Source organism: Monodon monoceros, unplaced genomic scaffold (assembly GCF_005190385.1).
Source record: "Monodon monoceros isolate NGI ecotype Baffin Bay Population unplaced genomic scaffold, NGI_Narwhal_1 Super_Scaffold_11, whole genome shotgun sequence".
Classification (NCBI taxonomy): domain Eukaryota; kingdom Metazoa; phylum Chordata; class Mammalia; order Artiodactyla; family Monodontidae; genus Monodon; species Monodon monoceros.
In genome coordinates this window covers 82,852,626-82,877,367 of record NW_021703767.1, presented here as the reverse complement: position 1 = coordinate 82,877,367, position 24,742 = coordinate 82,852,626, and the positions used below count along the sequence as shown (strand labels likewise).

The 24,742-nt window shown below is 54.0% G+C and overlaps 2 protein-coding genes across 4 annotated transcripts; one reads left to right on the top strand and one right to left on the bottom strand.

Moving 5' to 3' along the window:
* Positions 1–7,220: 7,220 nt before the first annotated feature.
* VWA5B2 (von Willebrand factor A domain containing 5B2) lies at positions 7,221–18,886 on the top strand. Its single transcript, XM_029215158.1, has 20 exons — positions 7,221–7,317; positions 7,412–7,667; positions 7,752–7,922; positions 9,814–10,033; positions 10,206–10,363; positions 10,890–11,021; positions 11,204–11,328; positions 11,731–11,886; positions 12,348–12,458; positions 12,539–12,747; positions 12,836–12,947; positions 13,397–13,582; positions 14,452–14,623; positions 14,710–15,023; positions 15,540–15,729; positions 15,831–16,187; positions 17,439–17,576; positions 17,677–17,760; positions 17,858–18,078; positions 18,165–18,886. The coding sequence occupies exons 2-20, from the start codon at positions 7,529–7,531 to the stop codon at positions 18,711–18,713; spliced, it is 3,744 nt and encodes a 1,247-aa protein (XP_029070991.1). The 5' UTR covers positions 7,221–7,317; positions 7,412–7,528; the 3' UTR covers positions 18,714–18,886.
* Positions 17,346–24,485, bottom strand: ALG3 (ALG3 alpha-1,3- mannosyltransferase). Of its 3 annotated transcripts, XR_003792416.1 has the most exons (10): positions 24,143–24,485; positions 22,170–22,269; positions 21,925–22,072; positions 21,655–21,815; positions 21,047–21,167; positions 20,419–20,624; positions 20,202–20,278; positions 19,464–19,608; positions 19,050–19,320; positions 17,346–17,373 (listed from the first exon to the last, which is right to left on the bottom strand). XR_003792416.1 is itself a non-coding variant. In XM_029215157.1 (9 exons), exons 1-9 carry the CDS (start codon positions 24,299–24,301, stop codon positions 19,158–19,160), a joined length of 1,317 nt encoding a protein of 438 aa, XP_029070990.1. In that variant the 5' UTR covers positions 24,302–24,323; the 3' UTR covers positions 18,989–19,157. The 3 variants fall into 3 exon arrangements, 2 of the variants coding, with proteins under 2 accessions (XP_029070990.1, XP_029070989.1); XM_029215157.1 differs by lacking the exon at positions 17,346–17,373 and having other exon boundaries at positions 18,989–19,320; positions 24,106–24,323; XM_029215156.1 differs by lacking the exon at positions 17,346–17,373 and having other exon boundaries at positions 18,990–19,320.
* Positions 24,486–24,742: the final 257 nt, after the last annotated feature.

The following is a 24,742-nucleotide window of genomic DNA, read 5'->3' as shown; positions in this document are numbered from 1 at the left end:
TGTTTAAGTCCTTCCCCATCACCCTTAGGTAACAGATTTTTTGCAACATTGTTTTCTCTATTCATTGTATAGTTTTGTTTTTCTTATTTAGGTTGAATCCTGTAGAATTCACTATGTATGTGTTGTTGTATAAGAATATGTTTTTTCACCTTTCTCTACATAATGAACCAGTTTTTCTAACACTATCTACCAAACAAGCTACCCTTTTCTCAGTGATGGTGGTGCCACATTTGTTGCATGTTATGTTCTCATTTATATCATATCATACATGAGTCAGGTTCTCTATTGACCTACTTGTTCTTTTTGTTTGTTGTTTTGTTTTGGCCATGCTGCAAGGCTTGCGGGATCTTAGTTCCCCAACGAGGGATGGAACCCGTGCAGAGGTCCTAACCACTGGACCACCAGGGAGTTCCCAACTTGATCTTGTAACACTACCATACTCTTTTTCTTTCTTTCTTTTTTTGTACGCGGGCCTCTCACTGTTGTGGCCTCTCCCGTTGCGGAGCACAGGCTCCGGACGCGCAGGCTCAGCGGCCATGGCTCATGGGCCTAGCCGCTCCGTGGCATGTGGGATCTTCCCGGACCGGGGCACGAACCCGTGTCCCCTGCATCGGCAGGCGGACTCTCAACCACTGTGCCACCAGGGAAGCCCTACCATACTCTTTTGATTACTGTAGTCTTGTAGCATGTCTTGATATCTGATAAGGTAAGCCCCACTCTTCCTTCTTTTTATATATTTTGCTAATTTTGAAACTTTGAATTTTGACTTTGCTAATTTTGAAACTGTCTCTCTATATATAGTGGAGTAAGTTTATTACACTTTAGAAAATCCTCATGGATTTTAATTGGGATTGCACTGAATGTACAGATTAACCCTGAAAAATTAACATTGTTAGTTTTTTAGCCATTCCATCTACGACAATGGAGTATCTTTCTAGTTATTTTGATCGTTTTCTGTGTCCTCTGAGCTTTAAAGTTTTCCTCATAGAGGTCTCATGTGATCTTGATTAAGTAGATTCTTAGATACTTTATAGTTTTCGTCATCATTGTGAAAGCATCTTTTTTATTGCATTTTCTACTTGGTTACAGCTGGTGTAGAGATAGGCTATTGATTTTTGAAGATTGATCTTATATCTGGCTACCTTGCTGAATTCTTTCACTAGTTGCAATGGTAAATTTTATGTATGCGTATTTTACCACAATAAAAATGGTAATGTAAATTATACCTCAATAAAACTGACATAAAATATTAACTGGGACATTAATGGAGGCTAAAACTTGTAGGTAAGATTTTGATGAAGATTAGGATAGTTACATAGAATCAAACAATCTCTACAAAAGTACTTACTTATTTAATTACAAAAAGAAAAATAGTAGCATTACAATGAACAAATCTGGCAACATTATCTGTGATAGTTCAGGCAAAAGCTGAAGGCAGTCTGTTAGAGAATCCCCTCTTGCTGGAGAGACCAGTCTTTTTACTCTGTTCAGGCCTTCAACTGATTGGATGAGGCCCACCCACATTATAGAGAGCGGTCTGCTTACTAACAGTTAACTAACTTAAATGTTAATCTCATCCAAACCCACCCTTCAAGTTGACACATGATATGAACTATCAACTAAATGCAATGTGTGATCCTGGATTGGATGGGGGAGGGGGAGTATTTATGAAGAACATTTTTGCAACAGTTAGTGAAATTGGAATACTGACTGTGGTTTAGATAATGGAATTGTTTCAATGTTAAGTTTCCAGAATTTGACAACTATTCTGTGTTTATGTAAGAGTGTGTCCTTGTTCTTTTTTGTTTGTTTTTTTAAAAAATTATTTATTTATTTATTTATTTGGTTGCACCAGGTCTTAGTTGGTGCAGGCGGGCTCCTGAGTTGCAGCACATGGGCTCCTTAGTTGTGGCATGTGAACTCTTAGTTGCGGCATGCATGTGGGATCTAGTTCCCTGACTAGGGATCAAACCCAGGCCCCCTGCACTGGGAGCATGGAGTCTTATCCACTGTGCCACCAGGGAAGTCCCATGTCCCTGTTCTTAAGAAACATACATTGAAGTATTTACAGGTAAAGAGGCACGATGTGAACAATCTATGGTTCAGAACAACAAATTAGTTTTAAAAAATGCTAATCTTCCAATTTTTGTACACATTTTGAAATTATTTCTGATTCAGAAGTTTACAAATTAATTGTATGTTAATGTATGTTTGATGTCTTTCATGAGGGGAAGGATCTGCCACTGTCTTGTTTCCTGCTGTGGCTTCCACCCAGCACATACAACAAGAAATATTTATTGACCGAATACTAATGAACTAAGCCATCTTCCAATCTGGGCTTCACATGGGGCTGGGAATTTTGGATACTGAGCTTGAGACAGGCAGGAGGTAAAACTCTTTCTCTAGGCCTAATTCTCCTGGAGCTCAAATATGAGCGTGTAGATGCTTCTGAGGCTTGGGGAAACACAACCACTGGTCCCGAAGGCAGGGAGGCAGCCCACAAGCAGAAGACAACTGAGTTGTGTTTTGCAACAAGTGACACAGCTGAATGTCATTTTCTGAGGCCCTTTCCCTTTAGATTTACCCTGTCCCCACTCCTATACCACCACCCTTGATAAAGATTGTTGACATTTTTGGCCCTGACCTGGACAGTGTTCTCCTGACCTGGGGGGGACAAGTTCAATCCTCCATCCTGGGCCAGATCAGAGGAGAAGCAACCTACAGGCTAGGTTGGTGGTGGCCAAGGTGAGAGGTATCCTGGACAGGGACCTCAGTGGCCCAGCGGCCTGCTCCACACAGAGATTAGAAAATAGGGTCTATTCCACTAACAGAGCCAGTGAGTTTTCTCACATCATCCCTGTAACTGAGTCAGCCAACATTTATTGGGCACCTACTGTGTGCCAGGGCCTGTGATAGAAAGAGAGTCACTCCCAGGGGCTCTCACTGGCTCAAGAGGTAAATGTGGGCTCTAGACTCAACCACCTGTCCTGTCCCATTCCCTGCCTGGGCCCCACCAGCTCCCACCTTTGCCCGCTGGCTTGGCACTAGGTCTCCCATTCTACACCTGTTTCTCCACCTGTCCCTTTCTTTTGAGGTCAGCCAAGACTGATGGGAATTTTCAAAAGGAGGTATATTAAGAGATTTAGGAAATTTAATTGGATATTAGCTAAACTTACTGTGGTAATCATTTCACAATATATACATATATCAAATCATTATATTGTACACCTAAAACTAATATATTGGTATACGTCAATTATATCTCTATTTATTTATTTATAATTTTTTTTTTTTTATGGCCATGCCGTGCAGCTTGCAGGATCTAAGCTCCCCAACCAGGGATCGAACCTGTGCCCCCTGCAGTGGAAGCGTGGAATCTTAACCACTGGACCACCGGGAAAGCCCCTCAATTTTTAAAAAGATTCAGAAAAAAAAAGAGATTTAGGGAAAATCAAAGAGAAATAAACCAGGAAATAAACATTAGGGAAATTTTATTGTCTATGGTAGTAGTTTAAAAACAAAGGTTCAAGTGTTCTGAGGGTAGATCATCTGAGTTCAGCATCCTGGCTCTACCACTTTACTAGCTTATCATGAGCAACTTACCTTGTCTGGGCTTTGATTTCCTCACCTGTAAGATAATAATAGTGCTTGTCTCTTGGGCTATTTTAATCATTAAAGGAGGTGATGCATGCTTAGTGCAGTGCCTGGCCAATAGTAAGTGCTTGACAAATATTAACTAAGAGAAAAAAACAAATGCACGCCTACTTAGCCTTTCCTTAGTCCCTCTAGCTCTTCATTTTTTGACGAGCTGATCCCTCTGCTTGAAACATCTTCCTCTTTACTGCTTAACTCCCATTTAGGACTCCACTTAAACGGCACCACCCTTCAACCACCAGGTTAGGTACCCCTCCTAAAAGGTCTCAGTTAAAAGCTTTTATAATATCCATGATACCCCTGTAATGCAGCCGTCATCCTAGCCTACTGTAACTGTGTGTTTGCCTTCTTCATCAGAGTATGAGCCTTTCAGGACAGAGGCTATGCCTCTGTAGCTCTATATTCCTCATGCCCTCCCCTATGCCTGGCACATAGCAGAGCACTCAGCCTCCAGGCCATTCCTTAGCCCTGCCTAGGATCACCTCTACCTCCTGAAATCTGGTTCTGGGACCCTCTGGGTCTGTGCTGCCCCTTCCAGCCCTCAGCTGCCTGCCATGCTGCAGCCCCACCACCAAAGTGCCTCCCAGCTGGGCCTCAGAGCCCCTCCACAGAACCCCCCTCCTCCCCAGAGCCAGGCAGCCTGCACTGCCCTGCCCCATCCTGCAGAATGCTTTACACCTCCGGCCAAGCTGCTGACCTATCTTAGACAGCCTTCCCAGCAGGATCTCAGGGCTGGTCCAGCTTCCCAGGAAAGCTTGGCTTCTACCAATGTGTTGTCTAGTCTCTGACCAAGAAACCGTCTTCCTGGGACACTGTTTTACATCCAAGCCCTCCTCAGGACCCAAGACAAGGACCTCTTTTTCCATTTCCGTGTGTTTGAGGCCCTTTAATGACTGCTCCTTGTAGCTTCGTATTTGTACAGGTAGCTCTTGGCTCATTTGCAGAAGGGGCAGAGCACAAAACACCCATGGGGAGGTGGTCGCTGCCTGGACTTTCGTGGGCCAGGGCTGGTCCTGTCCAGAGACCTGGAGCACCTGGAGGGCCCATCCACCCACCCACCATCTACTCTTCCTCCCCAAGCTTGTTAGAGGAATGTTCACTCTGAATGAGGCTGGGGGAGGGCTCAGCAGAGAAGGGAGGAGAGGGGGTCAATGGAACCAGGGCTCAGATAGTGTGAAAAGAACAGGGCTGGGGACTTCCCTGGTGGCGCAGTGGTTAAGAATCTGCCTGCCAATGCAGGGAACACGGGGTTTGATCCCTGCTCCAGGAAGATCCCACATGCCGCAGAGCAACTAAGCCCGTGAGCCACAACTACTGAAGCCCATGAGCCTAGAGCCTGAACTCCACAACAAGAAGAGCCATCGCAATGAGAAGCCGGTGCACCATAACGGAGTAGACCCTGGTCGCCACAACTAGAGAAAGCCCACATGCAGCAATGAAGACCCAACACAGCCAAAAAAATTAAAAAAATTTTTTTTTAATTAGGAAAAAAAAAAGAACAGGCTAGGACTTAGTTGGAGCTCCCCGTGAGCTGGATCATTGTGATGGTAGCTATGCCTCCTGTATCATCCCTGTGCATTTCCACCCATGAAGTTCCCTGGGAAAAGGCCAAGCTATCTCCACCACGCTAAGTGGTTCAAGCAAGGGAAAGGGCTGGAGTGGAGGGTTCAGGTGCTCAAGGAGGCGGGGGATGCCCCCTGGGACCAGCATGGAGCTAGTGACTGGAATCAGGATACAGTAAATGGGGAGGGCTGAGAACCCTGAGCCTGACTTGAAGCCCACTCCCTACTGGCTGCCCCCCACTCCCAGCTCTCCTCAAGCTCTCTTGGCAGAATCTGAGTGTGGCCTTTCCAAGAAAGCTTGCATGGGTGACCCCCAACACGGTCACTTTCCCAGGGCTCCCAGACTCTCCCTCAGGGATCCTGGGGAAGATTTTACAGACTTCCCTAATCTTTTGCAGCATAACACTGTCAAGTGCACGAAATTTCAGCCAGTAACAAAGGAACCTGATAACAGGCAGGGATGTTTTCTGCTACAGGTGCTTCAGTGATGGGGTGAGGGGGTCACTGCTACAATGGGGGCAGTCTGCAGCCGCCAGAAGGCTCTGCAGGCCAAAAGGCCTGACTTCAAGGTGGTGGGCAACTGAAGGTACCCAGAAGTTATAGCTTGAGAGGGCAATCCTGCCTACCCTCCCCATCCCCAGAAAATGTGGGGAGATGGCACAGCAGTGGTGGGAAGGTTGGCTGTTGGAGAGGGGAGAACTCCTTCAGTGATGGGGATTCCCTGCTTGGAGTGAGTGGTCACGGAAGTGATCACACTAGCTGAAGACACCTGCAGGGATGGGGGAGGGGGAGGTTTCTGCAGTGAAGTAGCGCTTTGCACAGGAAAGGGTCGGGCTTCTTGGGGGCTCGGGGTTCCTACGGTGATGGGGCCCTGGGGTTCGCTGCAGTGATGAGGGTCACTGCAGTGATGAAAAGCTGAGCCATTGTGGGGGTGAGGGGGCAGGGGTGGGGTAATATCGGGATAGCTGGGGTTGCTGCAGTGCGGGGTGGGGGGACTGAAAATTGAGCCCCTCTGCTGCACTTGCAGAGCCCCTCACTTCCTGAAGGACGGAAAGGGTGGGGCCTCGAAGGCCTCCGCCCCACACTGATCGGGGGCTGCGCGGGGCGAGGACGCGGTTCCTGCACTGCGGCGCCTGGTCTGGCTGGAGCGGCCGGCGCTGGCGCGGAGGCGGTACCGCGCCCGAAGGGGGCGGGGAGCAGCAGCCCCGCCGCAGCGACAGGCGGGGCCAAGGCCAGCTGGAGGGGCCGCCTTCCGAGCGGGGGCGGGACCAGCACCCACCGGGCCGACGCCCCTGGGCGGACTCAGAGCGGTCGCTGCGGGCGCCCGGCAGGTGTCCGGACTGAATGTGGACCGGGTCGCAGAGGCGGCACCACCTATCCTGGTCCCGTCGTGGCGCCCAGAACTCCGCAGAGGACGCCACGGTGAGGCTGGGGCTGCCTGAGGGGAGGGGGACGATCCCCAGACCCAGCCCGCAGCATCCATAGACAGTTCGGCTGTGCGGGCGGCGGCGACTTCAGCCCCCCTTCCCAATCCCAGATCACTTCTGCCAGGATGGGGAGAGGTGCCCTGGACGGATGCCAGCTAATCCCTCTACCCAACACCTCTCCGGGTCTTACCTCCGTAAGACCCCCTCCTTTCGCTTCCCATCTCGTTCTTCCCAACCCAATCCCCTCCACTCCGGCCTGCAGCCCGTCTCAGCGCCCCTGTCAGTTGAGGAGCCCGAGAGAGAGAGAGAGAGGGACTGCGGCCCTTCGGCTCCCCGTCCCACCCCGCCCCTGCTATCCCTTGCTGGGCTGGGGACACCCAGAAGGATGCTGGCCCTTTAAACCCTTGCTCCCCACCCAGAGCATCTTCCATCTCTCCACCCGCGCCACTTCCAACAGCTGGCAGCCGCGGGGAACCCCGGGGGGCCGGCAGGTACTGGGGTGGCGGTGAGGCCCGGGAGGGTGTGATGGAACAGCTGCGACACTACCCCCCCCCCCCCCCCCCAGAGGAGCCGGCGGCGGGACTGCTGGGCGCCCGTAGCTCCAGTTAAACATTAACCCTCCGCTCCCCGGGTCCCCGTGCTGCCTGGAGCTGCGCTCCGCCCCGGCTTCCCAGGTAACCGCCGAAGATGCCCATCCCGCCACCCCCGCTGCCTCCCTCCCCTCGCCACCTGTCCGCCGGGCCGGGCTCAGCCTCGCGCCCCCTGCAGGTCCGCGTCCCAGCGCCGGAGTTAGAGCCTCCCCGCCTGCTTTCAGGAGGGTGGGGCGGAACGCCCTCAACTCACGCCGCGCGCCCCTCATCGAGCACCCCCTCCACCAGAGGCACCATGCCCGGCCTGTACTGCCCCTCCAGCTGGACGCCGCTGCCGCTCACGGACTCCTGGGTTCGGGCCTGCGCCAATGGACCCTGCCTCAGCCTGCGGGCCCGGCTCACCTACCACAACCCACAGCCGCAGCCTGTGGACGGTGAGGCCCGGGCGGGGGCACAGGGTGGTGGCCAGCGCAAGCCTAGCAAGGTCCGACATCGCCTGTGACCCCCTCCCGCCCCAGGCGTGTTTGTGTACCCGCTGGCCGAGGCCGAAGTGGTTTCGGGCTTCGAGGCGGAGGCCGCCGGACGGCGCGTCTCCTTCCAGCTGCAGAGCCGGCGCCGCTCGCAGGACGCCTGCTGCCGCGCGGTGGGCCCCGCACTGGGGGCCTCAACACCCCGCCGCTGTGCGCAGGGTGAGTCCAGGGCGCTTCCCGCCCCACCTCCCTGAAAGCAGCCGCACTTTAGTTCCTGCACCCGCTCTGCATCCCGCCCCTCTCTGTCCCCCCTCCAGCCACTGTTTTTTTCATTCATTGATTCATCCCTTTATTCCACAGTCGAGGACTGGGCGCCTGACGTGGGCCAGGTGCTGGGGGAATGTGAACCAGGCCTGACCCGAGGTTTGCAGCCAGGTAGATAGACAAGGCAGGCAGTCCACACGTCTCTCTCTCCCTCTGGAGCTTTAGCTCCTGAGCCTGGGACCGGGTTTTGGTCATCTCGGAGTCCCAGAATCCCAGCATCCGGCACAAAATGTAGCACAAAGAGGATCAGTGAGTGCTGGGTGAGGGGATGGAAACCCACCCCTTTGCTAGGTTTTCTGGCTTGCACTTCATTCCTTTATTTATTTGTACATTCACTTGATTCCTGCACATGGGATTTACCATCTGGGTGAGAAGAGGAACAGAATTCAGTGGTGTTGAGAGTTGGCACAAGCCCAGCAGGTAGTTAGGGGCGAGAGTGAGCTCTAGGCTGAGGCCTCAGGAAAATTCCAGAAGGAAGTGGAGCCAGCATTTGACTGAAAGGAAGGGTTGGATGTAGTGATATGGAGAGAAGAGGAAAGGCACCCCAGGCAGGGGCAATCATGTAAGCAAAGGTTTCGAAGTAAGTTATACTGGGTGATGGTAATAAAATACCTCATGTTTATAGTGATTCACAGTTGACAAAGCCCAGTCACTGATATCACCTCACATGAATCCAGAGAGGTATGTAATGCAAGTGTTGTTCTCCTTCCCCCTTTTATAGGTGACAAAAGTAACAGCAGCAGTCTCTTAAACGTTGGATGCTTCATGTATATCATCTCATTCATTCCTCACCGCAGTCCTTGACATATAATTATGACCCCCATTTTATAAATGAGGAAACCAAGGCTCCTCTAAACAAGAGAGTTACCAAAGGATAGAATTAGAAATCACAGAGTGGAGACTCAAAACCTGACACTGTGCTCTCTTCACTGTATCAGACTGTCCCAAGCCTCAGCTGCCTGGGATGGAAGCCCCTTTCTTCCTTCTTACCTTCCTTTTTTTCCTTCCATTTTTTTCTTCCCTTCATTTATTCAGCAAGTATTTTTCAAAAGAATGGGTAAATGATTATTGTGGGGAAATGAGGTGAAGTAGGGCTGTAAAGGTAGGCTGGGGCCAGACCATGTAGGGCCTTGACCATCACTGTATACACCTGGCCATTTTCCCTTTAGCAGCAGTGGTGATGCCCATGGCTCCACCCGTGCCCAAACAAACCGAGATCTAAGTAAAATGATGTGCTTGGTATGTAAATGTCCTCTAGCTAGCTTCCAAATAGATTACAGTTCCTGAATTCCTCTTGGGTAGAAAATTCTGGAGCCACACCTAGTGGGCAGTGGGGAGTCCGTGACTGTTCATGAGCAGGGAATTTGTGAGCAGGTGGGTACCAGGCTATGGGAGATGTCAGCGAGGGTTCTTTAGGAAGATGAGGCCCAAGGGTTGAACAGGCTGGAGCAGGTAAAGAAAGAGAGGTGGAGGGTATGGGTCCCCCAGGACCTTAGGGGTGGTGTGGACATGCCCCCTTCTCCTCCTCAGCCCTCTATTAGCAGTGATGTCACTGCTGCCTTTCCTAATGACAGCCAGCTCCTTCTACCATCAACCTCCCTCTCCTTCAACCATCGTTCATCTCATGCCTCCATCCTGCATCACCAGTGCATTAGCCCAGCATCCCTCCAACCTCACAGAATCCTCCTTGCCCAAGCTCCCCTGATTCAGTGCCTGCTCCCACCCCCAGATTCTCCCATCTCGACTGCTTCCAGCCCCCTCTGACCCCTTTCCTCACTCATCATAGGTCATCTTGTCTTGGATCTGGCCCAGGCCCGGTCCACACTGGTGCTGCCCACAGGCCTCATCGCCGCAGCCGGCACCATGACAGTGACCCTGCGCAGCAGCCGGGAGCTGCCCTCCAGGCCTGACGGGGTGCTGTGCGTGGCCCTGCCCTCCGTGCTCACCCCTCTGGCCCCGCCAGGCCCGCTGGGGCCCCCCAGGCCTCCGGGGCTCTGTGACGACAGGTTGGGCCTATGGTGATTCTCTTCGTCCCTCCCTCGGCTTCTCTGGGTCTAGTGCGGGTGAGGGGGCTTTGGCAGGGTGCCCCGGGGGATGGGCAGGGTGGGGAAGGGCTGAGGCCAGTCAGCCAGAGGGGCTAGGGGCCCTGGTAGTGACCCTCCTTGTGTTCCTTTCCAGCCCCACCAGCTGCTTCGGAATGGGCAGCCCTGAGGGGGATGGGCCGGCCTGGGAGGAGCCAGCTGCCCCTCTGGACGTGTTCTCAGGCCCTGCCCGTTGCCCGGCCCCATACACCTTCTCCTTTGAGATGCTGGTGACTGGGCCATGCCTGCTCGCAGGTGGGTGCCCCTCCCAGCATAGCTGACTGGGAAATAACTGAAGGCTCAGGGATGGGAGGAACACAGGACAAAAAGAAGACAGGGACCTAAGCCTTAGGAACCTCTAGTCTCACAGTGGGATCACCCCCTGGCCACTTCCACACAACAAACACACCCCTAGGTTTGTCGGTGTCATTTATTTATATCCCACTCCACTCGCCAATGAGAAGAGAGATGCTCACAATGAGACCGGTCCAAGTGATGAATTTGAGTTTTCTTGTGCACGAGGTGGACCAGGACATTAAATCAGCAGTTGGTTGATATAGAACTGTTTGGCCAGGCAGGATGCACCTGGGAATTCTGCTCCCAGTCCATGAAAGCAGGTAAATCCCCTCTTGCCCACTCCATAGCTTGGACTCTGAGAGCTGAGCTCAATCAGCCATGATCCCGGCCCCCAGCACTCTTGGCTAGGAAGGTGATAGTTGTGCTCTTAGTACTGGCTTGGGGCGGGGCAATCATCACCTCTCCCTGCCTCTACATCCCTCAGGCCTGGAGAGCCCCTCTCATGCTCTGCGGGCAGATGCCCCCCCTCATGCCAGCTCTGCAGCCACCATCTGTGTCACACTGGCAGAGGGCCACCACTGCGACCGGGCCTTGGAGATCCTGCTGCACCCCAGTGGTGAGAGACTGGGACACACAGTAGGCCAGCTCTGACCTGCTTCAGGACCACCTCATTTGTGAGGGTGGGCCTGGTGGTACAGGGAGGCCGGACTGGCAAAGTTCTCCCAGGACAGTGGGCCTGAGCAGTTGGGGTCTAGAGACAGGGACTTCCCTGACAGAGCTGTGTCCCCTTCTCCCCAGAGCCCCACCAGCCACACCTGATGCTGGAGGCCGGCAGCCTGAGCTCAGCAGAATATGAGGCCCAGGTGAGGGCCCGCCGGGATTTCCAGAGGCTGCAGCGAAGGGACAGTGAGGGGGACCGGCAGGTATGGCTGCCTGGGGTCCTGGCCTGGCCCCTGGTCCCACTTCTGGCTGTGTTAGTGCAGGAGGAGAAGGCGAGCAGGCTTACGTTGGGATGGGCAGGGGGCTTCTGCTCTCAGCAGGAGCTCTCAGTAGCTGCCACTGCCCTCCCAGAGGGCTGATGAGCATTTTCACAGGAGGGCCCACTCAAGCGTCCCCGGAACGCGTCTCGGAGGATTGGGGGTAGGACTGACCTAGGCAGAGGACAGCCACTTGTCTCTGCCCTCGCTTTTATTCAGATGACTACAAAAGGGTGCCCCCTCTGGGTGGACTGGATTGAAAAAGTCTCCGGGGCTAGGTCCTGCTGCCAGCCTAGGTCGGAGCTGCACTCAGCCTGGCCCAGGATGACTTGGGGCTCCCGTGCTCAGGTGTGGTTCCTGCAGCGACGCTTCCACAAGGACATCCTGCTGAACCCCGTGCTGGTGCTCAGCTTCTGCCCGGACCTGAGCTCCAAGCCTGGACACCTGGGCACAGCTACTCGGGAGCTCCTCTTCCTGTTGGATGGCAGCAGCATGGCACACAAGGCCTGTGGGAGCACGGTGTGGGCAGGCCTGGGGTTAGGTGCAGCAGTGGGTCTGAGGTGGGCTGGGGGGCAGCTTCCCGAAGACACACATACACACACACACACACACACACACACACACACACACACACACACACACCCCTCTCTCCTTCTCATGCTCATACATACATGCATTTCTCCCAGATTCCAAGAGCCTCTTTCATATGTAAAGTTACATTCAGTCACACCGAATCTCAAACCCAAGGATTCACATACACCTCCAGGGTCACATACACAATCATCTCTCATACAGAGTCTCCCTCACATGCCAGGGTCTCACTCACAGTCTCACACACACAGGGCCTCACCCAGATTACCCCTCATTTTACACATGGCCTGGAGAAAGCAAGCAATCCGGCATCCCTTGTTCTCTACCGGTGCCAGTGGGGCCTGCCTCACCCTGCCCTCCCTGGCTCTCCCCAGGATGCCATCGTTTTGGCTGTGAAGTCGCTCCCGCCCCAGACACTCATCAACCTGGCCACGTTTGGCACATTGGTGCAGCCCCTCTTCCCAGAGAGCCGGCCTTGCAGTGATGTGAGTGTGGCCCGGAGCTTTGGTGGCCTAGCCAGAGGCGTCTCAGCCAGTGTGGCCCAGCGCATGTCCTTTTCCTCCAGGAAGCTGTGAAGCTGATCTGCGAGAGCATTGAGATGCTGCCAGCTGCAGGCGGCCCGCCGGACGTGAGGTCTGCGCTGGACTGGGCCCTTGGGCAGCCCCAGCACAGGGCCCACCCTCGGCAGCTGTTCCTGCTCACCGCTGCCTCGCCCATGGCTGCTGCGACCCACCAAACCCTGGAGCTCATGAGGTGGCACAGGGGGGCAGCCAGGTAGGATGGAGTGGGCAGAGGCAGGATCCTGAGATTGGCCTCCCAAAGAGGCTCCGGAAGGTCACGGCTGCTCCCCTTCTCTTGTCAGGTGCTTCTCCTTTGGGCTGGGGCCTGCCTGCCGCCAGCTGCTGCAGGGTCTGTCTGCCCTCAGCAGGGGCCAGGCCTACTTCCTGAGGCCTGGGGAAAGGCTGCAGCCCATGGTGAGCTTGAGCCTGGGCCCTGTTCCCTATTCGTCTAAGTCCTCCTCCCAAGTTGCACTGAGTCTGAAACAGAACCTGGTCAGGTCGTGGGGTCTCCAGGCACCCTGCTGTGGGGTGCTGCAGGAGACTGGAAGTGTGGGGGACATGGCCTCTGACTGCTCCCCAAATCTTGCTCTCAGTTTTGTCCGGGTACTAAGCCATATCTTTGAAAAGTCTTGCCTTATCCACGTGGCACAGTTCAGGCCAGGAGAAGCACCGAGCCCTGAGCACTGAACACTCAGTCCCCTTGCTTGTTCCTACCCCCATTCCTTCCCCCAACCCCAGCCGGACCCTGCTCCCCTCAGCCAGGGGCTGGGTAGATGGCATCAGCAGAAGGGCAGCCTTCCCACTCTGTTGGCTGTGTGGCACCTCTTTCTCTCCCATGGCCTCCCTCTGGTCACTCCTCACAGCTGGTGCAGGCCCTGCGGAAAGCACTGGAGCCCGCGTTGAGCGACATCTCTGTGGACTGGTTTGTGCCCGATGCGGTGGAGGCACTGCTGACGCCCCGGGAGATCCCAGCGCTCTATCCTGGGGACCAGCTGCTCGGTTACTGCTCACTCTTCAGGGTGGACGGCTTCCGGTCCCGCCCCCTAGGGGTAAGCCTGGGCTGGGGTGTGGGAGGTGGGCCTGGGATGGCTGAAGCCCCTGCATCTCTGCAAAACCTATTTCCTATTCCCTGTGCCTCTCTCTGCCAAACGCTCCTACTGCTACCCACTAGACCTCCTTAGAGACGATACTGGGTCCCTCAAGGTGACTGCAGCCTGCCTCCCTCATAAGGTCTTCCACTGAGCTGTCCTGTAAAGTGCTACCCTTGGTCACTAAAGCACACAGTTACAGGGAACAGTGCCAGCATTAGTTTCAAGCTTTTTGTTGAAACTTGCTCATTACTTCACACAGTGCCTGCAAAAAGCACCATCTGGATTATTTCCTGTAACATTCAGGGACAGACAGAGCATTGTCTAAATGAAATCTCAAATCCCAACTCTGCCATGTACTAACTATTTGATTTTGGACAAGTCACTTAACCTCTCTGAGCCCATTTCCTTGTACTGATTTTTTTCATAAGGTTGTAATTAGAAGTCATAACATGTGTGCTCTTGATAGGATACTTGACACATAGGAGGAGTTGGATAAATGATTGTTATTTTTATTATGAAAAGCTTTATCTCTCTAGAACCAAGCATGCTTCCTACTTTTTGATCAGCAGAGCTGTATAATGGACTGTTTGTCTTTTTCCCTGGCTGCCAGGAAGCTCAGGGCCAAACCTGAAGCTCAGCCACAGCATCTCTAGTAACCCTATGGTCAGCATGTATGCTTCCTCTTTCCTTAGTACTGGGCTTTCACTTCTGGTTTATTATCTTTATCGCCTCTTGCAGTGAGTCATCTTAAATCCTGTTTGGAAAGAGGTAGTGTATAACTATAATCAGTTGTTGGTTTTTTTCCCCCAACGTCTATCCCTCTCCAGGGCCAAGAGCCTGGCTGGCAGAGCTTGGGCAGCTCCGTGTTCCCATCCCCAGAGGAAGCACCATCTGCCACCAGCCCTGGCACTGAGCCCACTGGCACCTCAGAGCCACTGGGAACAGGCACTGTGTCAGCAGAGCTGTCCAGCCCGTGGGCTGCCAGGGACTCAGATCGGAGTGAGTGCCTGAGTGTATGTGTGTTGGAGGAGGAGTGGGCAGTGGGAGGGGCCAGGGCTGGGATCTATTCTCCTGCCTCCCAATAGGTACTGATGCTCTGACAGACCCAGTCACGGACCCTGGACCTAACCCCTCTTCTGACACAGCCATATGGCGCCGCATCTTCCAGTCCTCGTACATCCGGGAGCAGTATGTGCTTACCCACTGCTCTGCCAGCCCAGAGCCAGGCCCAGGCTCCACAGGCAGCAGCGAGTCCCCCGTCTCCCAGGGCCCTGGGTCCCCCGAAGGCAGTGCTCCCCTGGATCCCCCTTCTCAGCAGGGCTGCCGCAGCCTGGCCTGGGGAGAATCTGCTGGCTCCCACTCCTGCCCCCTGCCTCCACCCCCACTGGCTCCAGTCAAGGTGAGATTCAATCCACATCCATCTACCATGTATCCAGCAAATATTTATTGACCGTTGGCTGTATGCCATAAATTGTGCAGTGGTTACCATTAAGTCTACCTGAAGAAATAGATGGGTAATGATGGTATAATGTATAGTGATGATACCATGCAACATACATTGATGAGCACAGGGATGTGGCTTTATGGGGGTTCAGAGTCAAGGTGACTAACCCTGTCTGAGGGAGTCAGGAAAGCAAGAGGCACCTCTGGAAGAATAAGAAGTTAGCTAGGCAAAATGGGAGAAGACATGAATAAAAACAGACAAGCAATAACCTCAACTGAGACATAGGCATGGAGTGAGATGACGATGGGAAGGGGGTCAGGCGCCAGGAGTCTGGCCTCACCCCTAAGGGTGGTGAGCAGCCATCCAGGGTTCCAGACAAAGGGGCATGTGGCCAGCTGTGTATGTATGTCTGATGGCCAGGAGCTCTGCATTCCTTGACCATTGGACCCCCCACCACCTTCACACATGCAGACTGGGGCCTTCAGTGCTGAGGTGCTGGGCCGTCGACGCAGAGCAGCTCTAACTGGCCGAAGCCTCTCATCACCCCCAGGCCGGGTGAACTCAGTCCCTGGCCATCTCCGGCACCCCTCTCTGGGTGTAGCACCAGATGGGCCAGGCCCTGAGCCAGGGCAGCTGCTGGGACAGGGCCTGGATGACTCAGGTAAGGGTTATGGGGAGTCGGGTTCTGACACCAAGTAAACCTTGGGGAGGTGGAGCCCAGGGCACCCCACTGCCCCTGCTCCTACCATCGTCTCTCCCCAGGAAACCTGCTCTCCCCAGCCCCCATGGACTGGGACATGTTGATGGAACCACCCTTCTTGTTCACGGCTGTTCCCCCCAGTGGGGAGTTGGCCCCTCCAGCAATACCACTGCATCCCCAGCCTCCACGCTGCCATGTGGTGATCCGGGCCCTGTGCGGGGAGCAGCCTATGAGCTGGGAGGTGGGCGTTGGGCTGGAGATGCTGTGGGGACCTAGGGATGCTGGCTCACTGCCTCCGTCACCCCCTGAAAGCGGAAATGCTTGGGACCAAGCACTCCATCGACTGACAGCGGCTTCTGTGGTCCGGGACAACGAGCAGCTGGCTCTCCGAGGACGGGGCGAGACCAGGGCTGACCGGGGTGAGTTGCTGGTGGCCCCAGTCAGGGCTCAAGGAGCCTGTATGGGACAGAGAGTGGCAGAGGCATAGGCACCTCACCTTGCTCACAAGTGATTTGAGGTGGCTCACCCACATTGTTAAGAAAAAAAAAATTAGCAGGGCAATGGGGAAAAAAGGGATAATAAAAGGAAGCAGAGAATGAGATTATATCAAAGATGCACACCATGAGGTTTTGTGCCCTTGCAAGCATGGGACCCCAAACTGGCAAGCTTCCTAGCAGCCAACAGAGAGGGAATTTCATCTTGTAATGATTCACAGTGCCCATAACATAAAAACAAATCTGTCATTTAGGAAGATTATTAAAATTAAATAAAGTTAAAATGTCAGTTCTTCAGTTGCACTAGCCACACTTCAAGTGCTTAATAGGCGCATGGGACTAGTGGCTACTATACTGGATCATGCAGATGTAGAACATTTCCATCATTGCAGGAAGTTCTGTTGGGCAGTGCTGAAATGAACGGATGGAAAAGGTACCACAGTCAATGCCTCCTCTGGGCTGTATCCAGGATGTTGAATTTGTAGGTGACCGGGGGCCTAGTCCTGGTACAATGTGGTTGAGTGTTCAGCCTAACCACTTCTTGTCAGTCAAAGCTGAGGAGTCTGAGCTGACCCCAAGAAGGAACTCCACTCTGTTCAAAAGTGGACAGAAGGCTGGGAATTCCCTGGTGGTCCAGTGGTTAGGACTCGGTGCTTTCACTGCTGGGGCCCAGGTCCAATCCTTGGTCGGGGAACTACTAAGATCCCGCAAGCCTGGAGGCACGGCCAAAAAACCCCAAAAATGTGTACAGAGGGAGAAGCTATGGGAGCACTAAGATTTTTTCTGTGAAGCCCTTTGTAGAGAGTGGGTGCTGGGAGCACACCCCCCTCCCAGTCAACATGTGGCCCCTTGGTTTGTTTTTTTGTTTTTCGTTTTTTTAAATTTTATTTATTTATGGCTGTGTTGGGTCTTCGTTTCTGTGCGAGGGCTTTCCCTAGTTGCGGCAAGTGGGGGCCACTCTTCATCGCGGTGCGCAGGCCTCTCACTATCGTGGCCTCTCTTGTTGCTGGGCACAGGCTCCAGACGCGCAGGCTCAGTAGTTGTGGCTCACGGGCCTAGTTGCTCCGCGGCATGTGGGATCTTCCCGGACCAGGGCTCGAACCCGTGTCCCCTGCATCGGCAGGCAGATTTTAAACCACTGCGCCACCAGGGAAGCCCGGCCCCTTGGTTTTGCAGGTCATGCCCGGAGGCCCTGGCTCCGAGCCCTTCAGACAAGCAAGGTCAGCTCTGCCCCTTCCTGCTTCACCTGCCCTGTAGCTGTGGATGCTGCCACCAGAGAGGTCCTACCTTCAGCCCTGCAGGTGCACAGCTCAGGTAGGTAAGGTCCCTTCCAGGTGACCTCCCAGGTGCGGGTTCCCATCTCACTGGCCACCCTCTGAGACATACCTCACCCCTGTCTTCTGTGCCCCTGCAGAGCCAGCCGAACCCCCAGGCACCCCTCCTGCCTCTCAAGGTCATCTAGATGCAGCTCCTCTGCCCACAGCCGTCCACTCTAAAGGTAACACTCAAATTTGGGTAAATGGTAGGGACCAACCAGGCTTAGGGACCACCACTGAATGGCTCCAGTTCAGGACTTAAGGGAGGCTCTCTGGCAGGCGGCTGGGAGCCGGACCAAATTGGCAACTCCAGTTCTGCTTTGGGGGACCGCGCAGCCCCCATCGGAGGTCCTCATCGTCTGCCCCCCGAGCCTCCCTCTCGGCTCAGCCTGGGCCGTCAGAAGGCCAGAGGCCCAGACAGCCATAGACTCTGCAGCCCCAACACGGGCCAAGCCAGTGACAGCAACAGTGAAGGCAGCAACCATGACTACCTGCCCTTGGTGAGGACTCGGGAGGTGGAGGGTGGCGCTGCCAGGGCCAGGGCGCTGTCTCAGCTCGATTCTCCCCCCACCTCCTCTCTCCTCAGGTGCGCTTGCAGGAGGCACCTGGCTCCTTCCGCCTAGACGCGCCCTTCTGCGCAGCAGTGCGCATCTCGCGGGAGCGCCTGTGCCGCGCCTCGCCCTTCGCTGCGCATCGCACCAGCCTTAGCCCCACCTCGGCCTCCTCTCCCTGGGCACTTCTAGGCCATGGTGCTGGCCAGGGTGACAGTGCCACGGCCTCTTGCAGCCCATCCCCCAGCTCGGGCTCCGAGGGTCCAGGCCAGGTGGACAGTGGCCGGGGCTCAGACACCGAGGCCTCGGAGGGGGCAGAAGGGCCTGGTGGTGCCGACCTGCGGGGCCGGACTTGGGCCACTGCTGTGGCGCTTGCGTGGTTGGAGCACCGCTGTGCCGCGGCCTTCGGCGAGTGGGAACTGGCGGCAGCTAAGGCTGACTGTTGGCTGCGGGCCCAGCACCTGCCCGACGGCCTCGACCTGGCCAACCTCAAGGCCGCAGCCCGGGGTCTCTTCCTGCTGCTGCGCCACTGGGACCAGAACCTGCAGCTGCACCTGCTGTGCTACAGCCCAGCAAACATGTGAGGGTCACCGGTTGCTCTGGCTGGCACCCCCCAACAAACTCAAGTCACTGCCACCCAGAGCCGGCCTCTTGGTGCTGGGAAGGGGTGGGCTGGTGACAGTCCGCCCCTACTGCTTCTCATTCCCTTCACAAAATCCTCTTGCCCCACAAAAAGTGCCTGCCTGTGCTCTCTCCTGCTCCTTCCGCCCCATGCCCCTTCCCCTCTGAGCTCTGTGCAGTGCAGTAGAAGGGGAGAGAGCCACAGTCCCTAAATCCTACGCAATAAAGTGCCTCTTAGGACTGTCTGAATGAGTTCTTTATCTGCTGCGTGCCTGTCCCTCACAGCTTGGTCCAGGTACCTCCATGTAGGCTGCACAGAAGTGGACTTCATAAAGTTTATTGGGAAGGGCACACAGTCCATCCCCATCCAGGGTCCTGAGAATAGACTGGAGGGGAAGCGATGGATCTCAGTGGGCTTTCTTGCTGTGCTGGATGCTCTTGGGGAAAGGCTGGGGGCCCAGCCAGAGCTGCAGCAGGATGACAGCATGGCACATGTGCAGGGCACCAGAGCTGCAGGACGTGGATGGGTATGTGTTCCAGGAGAGCTCAATGAGCCCCAGCACCAGCAACCTGGAGGTGAGAAATAAGCTCCAGGTCCGTCCAGGTTCTAGGCCTGCAGCACTTCAGCTCACCCCCTGCCCCTCCGTGGTCACAGTCTTGGGATGAGGAGCTCCCTACCCCTTCCCACGCCCCCAGGTTGTCCCAGCTGGTACCTGAGCAGGTGTGTGAGCCAGCGTGCAGGCGTGGCCCACAGGAGGTAGGGCAGTGTGTGGAAATACCAGACGTAGAACTGGTAGTGAAGGGAGCGGCTGAAGCAGATGCCAATGAAGTTGGAGGTGAAGAGGGCAGAAACAATCTGTATACAGTGGTCAAGGCCAAGGGCAGGAGCAGAAGGGGTAGGGAGGTTTCAAAGCAGAGGGACAAAAGTTTTGGGGTCAGATAGCCCCTTGGCTCTGCTGTTCCTAGATGCATACCTTTGGGCAAGTTTCTTAACCTCTCTGGACCTATTCCTCAGTCTGATGTGGAGGCAGTAATATCTAGAGCCCTAACGCCTAACGAGGCATCACTTACTAGCTACGTGACCTTGGCAAATTACTTAACTTCTTAAAGCCCTAATTTTCCCATCTTTAAAATCTGTAAAGTGAGGATAAAACAGAGTCTCTTGTGAGCTTTAAACGTTAGAATGTATGTAAACCTCTTAGGGCAGCACCAGGCAGAGAGTGAGCACTCATAATGGTAACTCAATAATATTTAGAACAAAGAATAAAAAATGCTTAAATATGTAAAGTGCTCAGCACAGTATTGGTAAGAGCTCTATGAATGGGCCCTGTAGCTATTACTGCTAACTCCTTTTCCCTCTCCCAGGTCACCAGCCATGCAGGGCTAGTTGACAAGGACCCCAACTTCAGCTGGAGAGGGCAAGACTTACCTTCCCATGATTTAAAGGATATGGTTGGGTGTGAGGGGCTGGAGTGGAACCTTCCTTTTGGAGGGATCCTTCAGCAGTGACAGGATACTTTCCCCTGTCCTGGGGAGAAGCCATTGAGATATTTATCAAGCCCCCACTGTGGGCCAAGCGGAGCTCAACATCTCCCCATGCAGCCCCTAAGGCCTAGGCCCTTCACTCCTTCCCCCATGTCTGCTCATGAAATTGCTCCCCTTTCTCACCTGTGCCACCTGCAGAGGGCAAAGAGCAAGAGCAGGGTGAGGTGGGCAGTCAAAAGTGCCAGGTGGAAGGCACGATGCAGGAAGAGGGCCTCGGGGAGGAAGCGCCAGTTCACTGTCCAGTGGAAGAGAAACTGGCGGCCAAGGTCAAAGGAGCGGGATACATAGCCGACGGGGTTCTCCAGCAGGAAGGGTAGCCCCAGCACCACCTGAGGATGGGTGTGATGTCAACAGAGCTGCCCAGGCTCACCCTCAGCCTCATGCTAATCACTGAGAGGAGGGGGAACAGGGTATAGGTCTCAGAGGATCCCTAACTCCCACCAGGAATAGCAAGAAAGCCGGCCCACCCACCCAGACAAGAGCCTTGGGCCAAAGAAGCAGGTAATAACAGTGCTTTAAGTTTGGATTCACCAAGTCATAAATGCGCAGAGTTAGAAAGACTGAGAGACCATGTAGTTCAACACCCTTGTTTGACAGCTAAAGAAACCAAAGCCTAGAGGTGGTGGCTGCCCAGATCAGAATCAACTCCAAAACTCTGTCTCTTGTCTTTGAGGAAGTCTCAAGGATGAAAGGAGGCCAGACAGAGTGGCCTCCACTTCATTAGAAAGGGGAAAGGGTAAGGAGGGAATACCTGAAGGACAGCACAGATGCCCAGCTTGGGGAGGGCCCCACGGAGGCCAAATTGCCTGAGGAGAAGGAAGAGTAACCCAGGGGCGAAGAGCAGCACATTCATCTTCACAGAGACTGCCAGGCTGCAGTGGATAGGGGAGAGGAGAGTGGAGATCAGCTCCAGGGCCATGCACCCCAACCAAAGATGTACAGCCCACCATCACCACAGCAACTCCTCCCCTCCCCTGCCAGCAAGCTCCAGGCAGAGGGTGAGCACTCATACTCAGAACTGCTGGAGGGAGGATAAGGAAGCCTGGGAGGAGGCTGGGAGTAGGGTGCTCATACCTTGTCTCTACACCCAGACTGAGTGAGCAAATATATGTTGAGTATTTAGAAAGTGCAATGACCAACTCCAACAGCAGATGCTGTCTGGAGGAAACAGAGGATGGGAAGAGGGTGTGTGTGTAGGGGGCCTGGGGGTGAAGACTTTCTACACATCCTGGACTCACCTAGTATGGCCCTAACTGACCTACACTGGCAACTCCCTTACTTCCTCTGCTGCAGAAAATTGGGGAGAAAGTGATGGAATACAGAAAATGAAAGAGGGGGCCAGAAGGGAGGGGTGTTGACCTGAAACAGCAGCAGCCCCAGCTCCAGCGCTGGGCCAGCAGGAGGTTGATACTGAGGAAGAGCAGCACCATGGCCACTGGATCGTTGAAGAGCCGCAGCACAAAGATGGAGTGGACACGGTAAGAGGCACAGCACATGAAGAAAAAGACGAAGGGAGGTACCTGAGAGGTGGGCACAGTGGGGAAAAAGGTCAGCTCACCAACCCTGAACCATCCCCACTCCCCAGTCCTCCCAGTTTGGGGCCCCCTGTTCCTGGTAGTGAGGACTCACCTTGCAGGTCTGGTGGTAAATCAAGAAGACAAGCAGCAAAGTGGCCAGGTAGAGCACAGCGAAGATGTGCTGGGCCATGCGGATGTCAGTGCCCCGGCCAGTGGCATAGTATAGCCCCATGAAGATGTACACAAAGCCAGCTGGGTACCTGGAAGAGGAGAAAGAACGTGAGTCTGGGTCAAGCTATCCGGCCTGGCATCCAGCCAGCCCCTCCCATCCTCACTGAACAGCCGATCCCCACTCACACAAGAGGTCCAGTGTCACCCCGCAGTTGAGTATAGTCATAGGTGCCATTGATGACACCCTCCACCTCAGCCATGTAGGCTTTCCAATCAATCTCTGTATCTGGAAAACGACAGGATGGTGTGGTTACTTCCAGGTTCAGAATTTCTCTGCCTCAGCCCATCAAAGCACAGAGTTCCAGCTCATCCTCGGGACTTCTATCATAACCCCTTCTCTAAAGGCCTATCTGACATTCTCTGGGTGAACCCAGGTATCTCAAACTCAAACATGTCTGTAATGGAACTCATAACCTTCCACTCCAAATCTGCTCCCCTTCCTGGGTTCCATGAATGGTACCATTAACCTCTCAGCTGCTCAAGTCACAAACCTGCGAAACACCTTTGATACTTCCTTCTCTTTCATTTCCAACCCCCAGTCACCAAGTTCTGCCTATTCTTTTTTTTTTTTTTTTTTTTTGGCGGTACGCAGGCCTCTCACTGTTGTGGCCTCTCCCGTTGCGAAGCACAGGCTCCGGACGCACAGGTCAGTGGCCATGGCTCACGGGCCTAGCCTCTCTGCAGCATGTGGGATCTTCCCGGACTGGGGCATGAACCCGTGTCCCCTGCATCGGCAGGTGGACTCTCAACCACTGTGCCATCAGGGAAGTCCCCTGCCTATTCTTTATCCTAAATATCTCTACTATCTCATCCTTCTCTGCTATCATGCACTCAAATTTGGGCCTAACATAATCTCTAGCCACAATGGTGCAAAAGCTCCCTAACTAGGCTCCCAGCTTCCACTTTCACCCCACTACAATATATTTTCCACCCTGTAACCGGAGAGCTCATCCTATAATAGAAATCATATCACATTTCTCTGCTTAAAACTCTTCAATGATTCCCCAAGGCTCTTAAGATAAAGACCAAATTCTATTCTTCCCATTTTTAGAAGATGAAATTATGAATTAATAAGGTTAAGTGACTAGCTCAAGAACACTGAGCTAGGAAGGGTAGAGTTGAGACTGGAACACATGGAGCTCTAAATTCTTAACCACCATGCTAACTATCTCCTTAACACAGCTTACAGATTCCTTCACGATCTTGTCTCGACTTCTGCAATCTCATCTCTTAGTACTACCCTCACTTGATTTGTGCTCCAGCTCTGAAAAAATTCTTTCAGTTCCTCAAAGGAAATAGACTTTCTCTTTTGACAGGAGCTCTTTGATACAGGATTCTCTCTGCCTAGAGTACTCTTCCCCCCCCACACACACCCCTTTTGTCTCTTTCCTCAAGGAACTAGCTCTTATCTTTCGAGGAGGACTCTCTCGGAAGCCTTCTCTGACTCCTCAAGTCTGAATTAAGTGCCCTCCTATGTCCTTTATAGCACCCTGTCTACCACCATCATGATGAATATGATGTGTTGTAATCTTCTGTTATCTTTGTCCAGGCCCACACACGTAAGTAGGAAATGTGTCTATCTTTTTCACTACTATACCCTTGGTACCTTGCATAGTGTAAGCCATATAATAAGCACTCAATAAATATGTACTGAATTAATGGTCTTTAGCAAGTAAGCCTTAAGTCCAGTGTTTTCAGCCTGGAGAGGAGTCACCAATAATGCCAAACAGACTCAACCCGTCAGAAAATGCCATCACTGAGAAGAGACTTCCAGACCTCAGAATTGAACAGATGAGAAGATTGAGACCCAGCAAGGGAACTGACGTGTCCAAAGCCACAGAGACAAACAGCAGCAGCAGCCATTAACTTGGACCCAGGTTTTCTGGGAGGGATTAAGATCGGGTTTGGCTCTCCGCGGAGCAGGATTTGGGTAAAAGATACGAGTCTGCAACTGATGACTGAGTGGATCAGGGGTCTAAGTCTGAGCTCCGAAGGTGGGTCCCAGTTTTGGTCGGGGGTTCGGTCCCCCTTCCCACCCTCCTCTCCCCCTCGTCGCACTCACATGCCACCCTGTGAATGACCCAGAAGGTGATGCCCACCTCCGCCAGGCAGAGGCAGGCGGCCACCTTCAGCGTATAGCGCGGTTCCAGCAGCAGTAGGCGCCGCTCTTGCCAGGCGCGCCGCAGCCACTGCCCGCACAGTCCCACCGCCCGAGCTGTGGGACCTGCCCGGCCGCGTTTCCTCAGGCCTGCCGCCATCTTGAAGGTGCGCCGCACTTGCGGGCCCGCTACCCCGGAAGCCCGACCCTTTGGTACTTGAGTTCCGCTTCCCGCGCCGCGTGCCCCAACGGACCGAGGGCTGACTGGAGTTGCCGGAGTCCTTATTTACTCCACTAAAATCTACTTCTTCCACATGTCTCCCCTGATGGACTGCATGCTCCATACGAGCAGAAATAGTCTTACTCCTCAGTACACACTTAGCCCTGGGCACACAAGAGCTAATGTGGATCGAACGTTTGCCCAGAAAAGTAACATTCCTGCCCACGCCATGTCTCACCCCCCCTCCTCCGCACCTCCCCCGCCTAGCATAACACTTCGCCTATGTTGGTAATATCTGCGTTCATGCCAGTCTTTCCTGGAGAGCAAGACCTCTGTCCGCGCTACTCCCGCCACCCCCCAGAGCCTTTCGGGTGCTCAAAA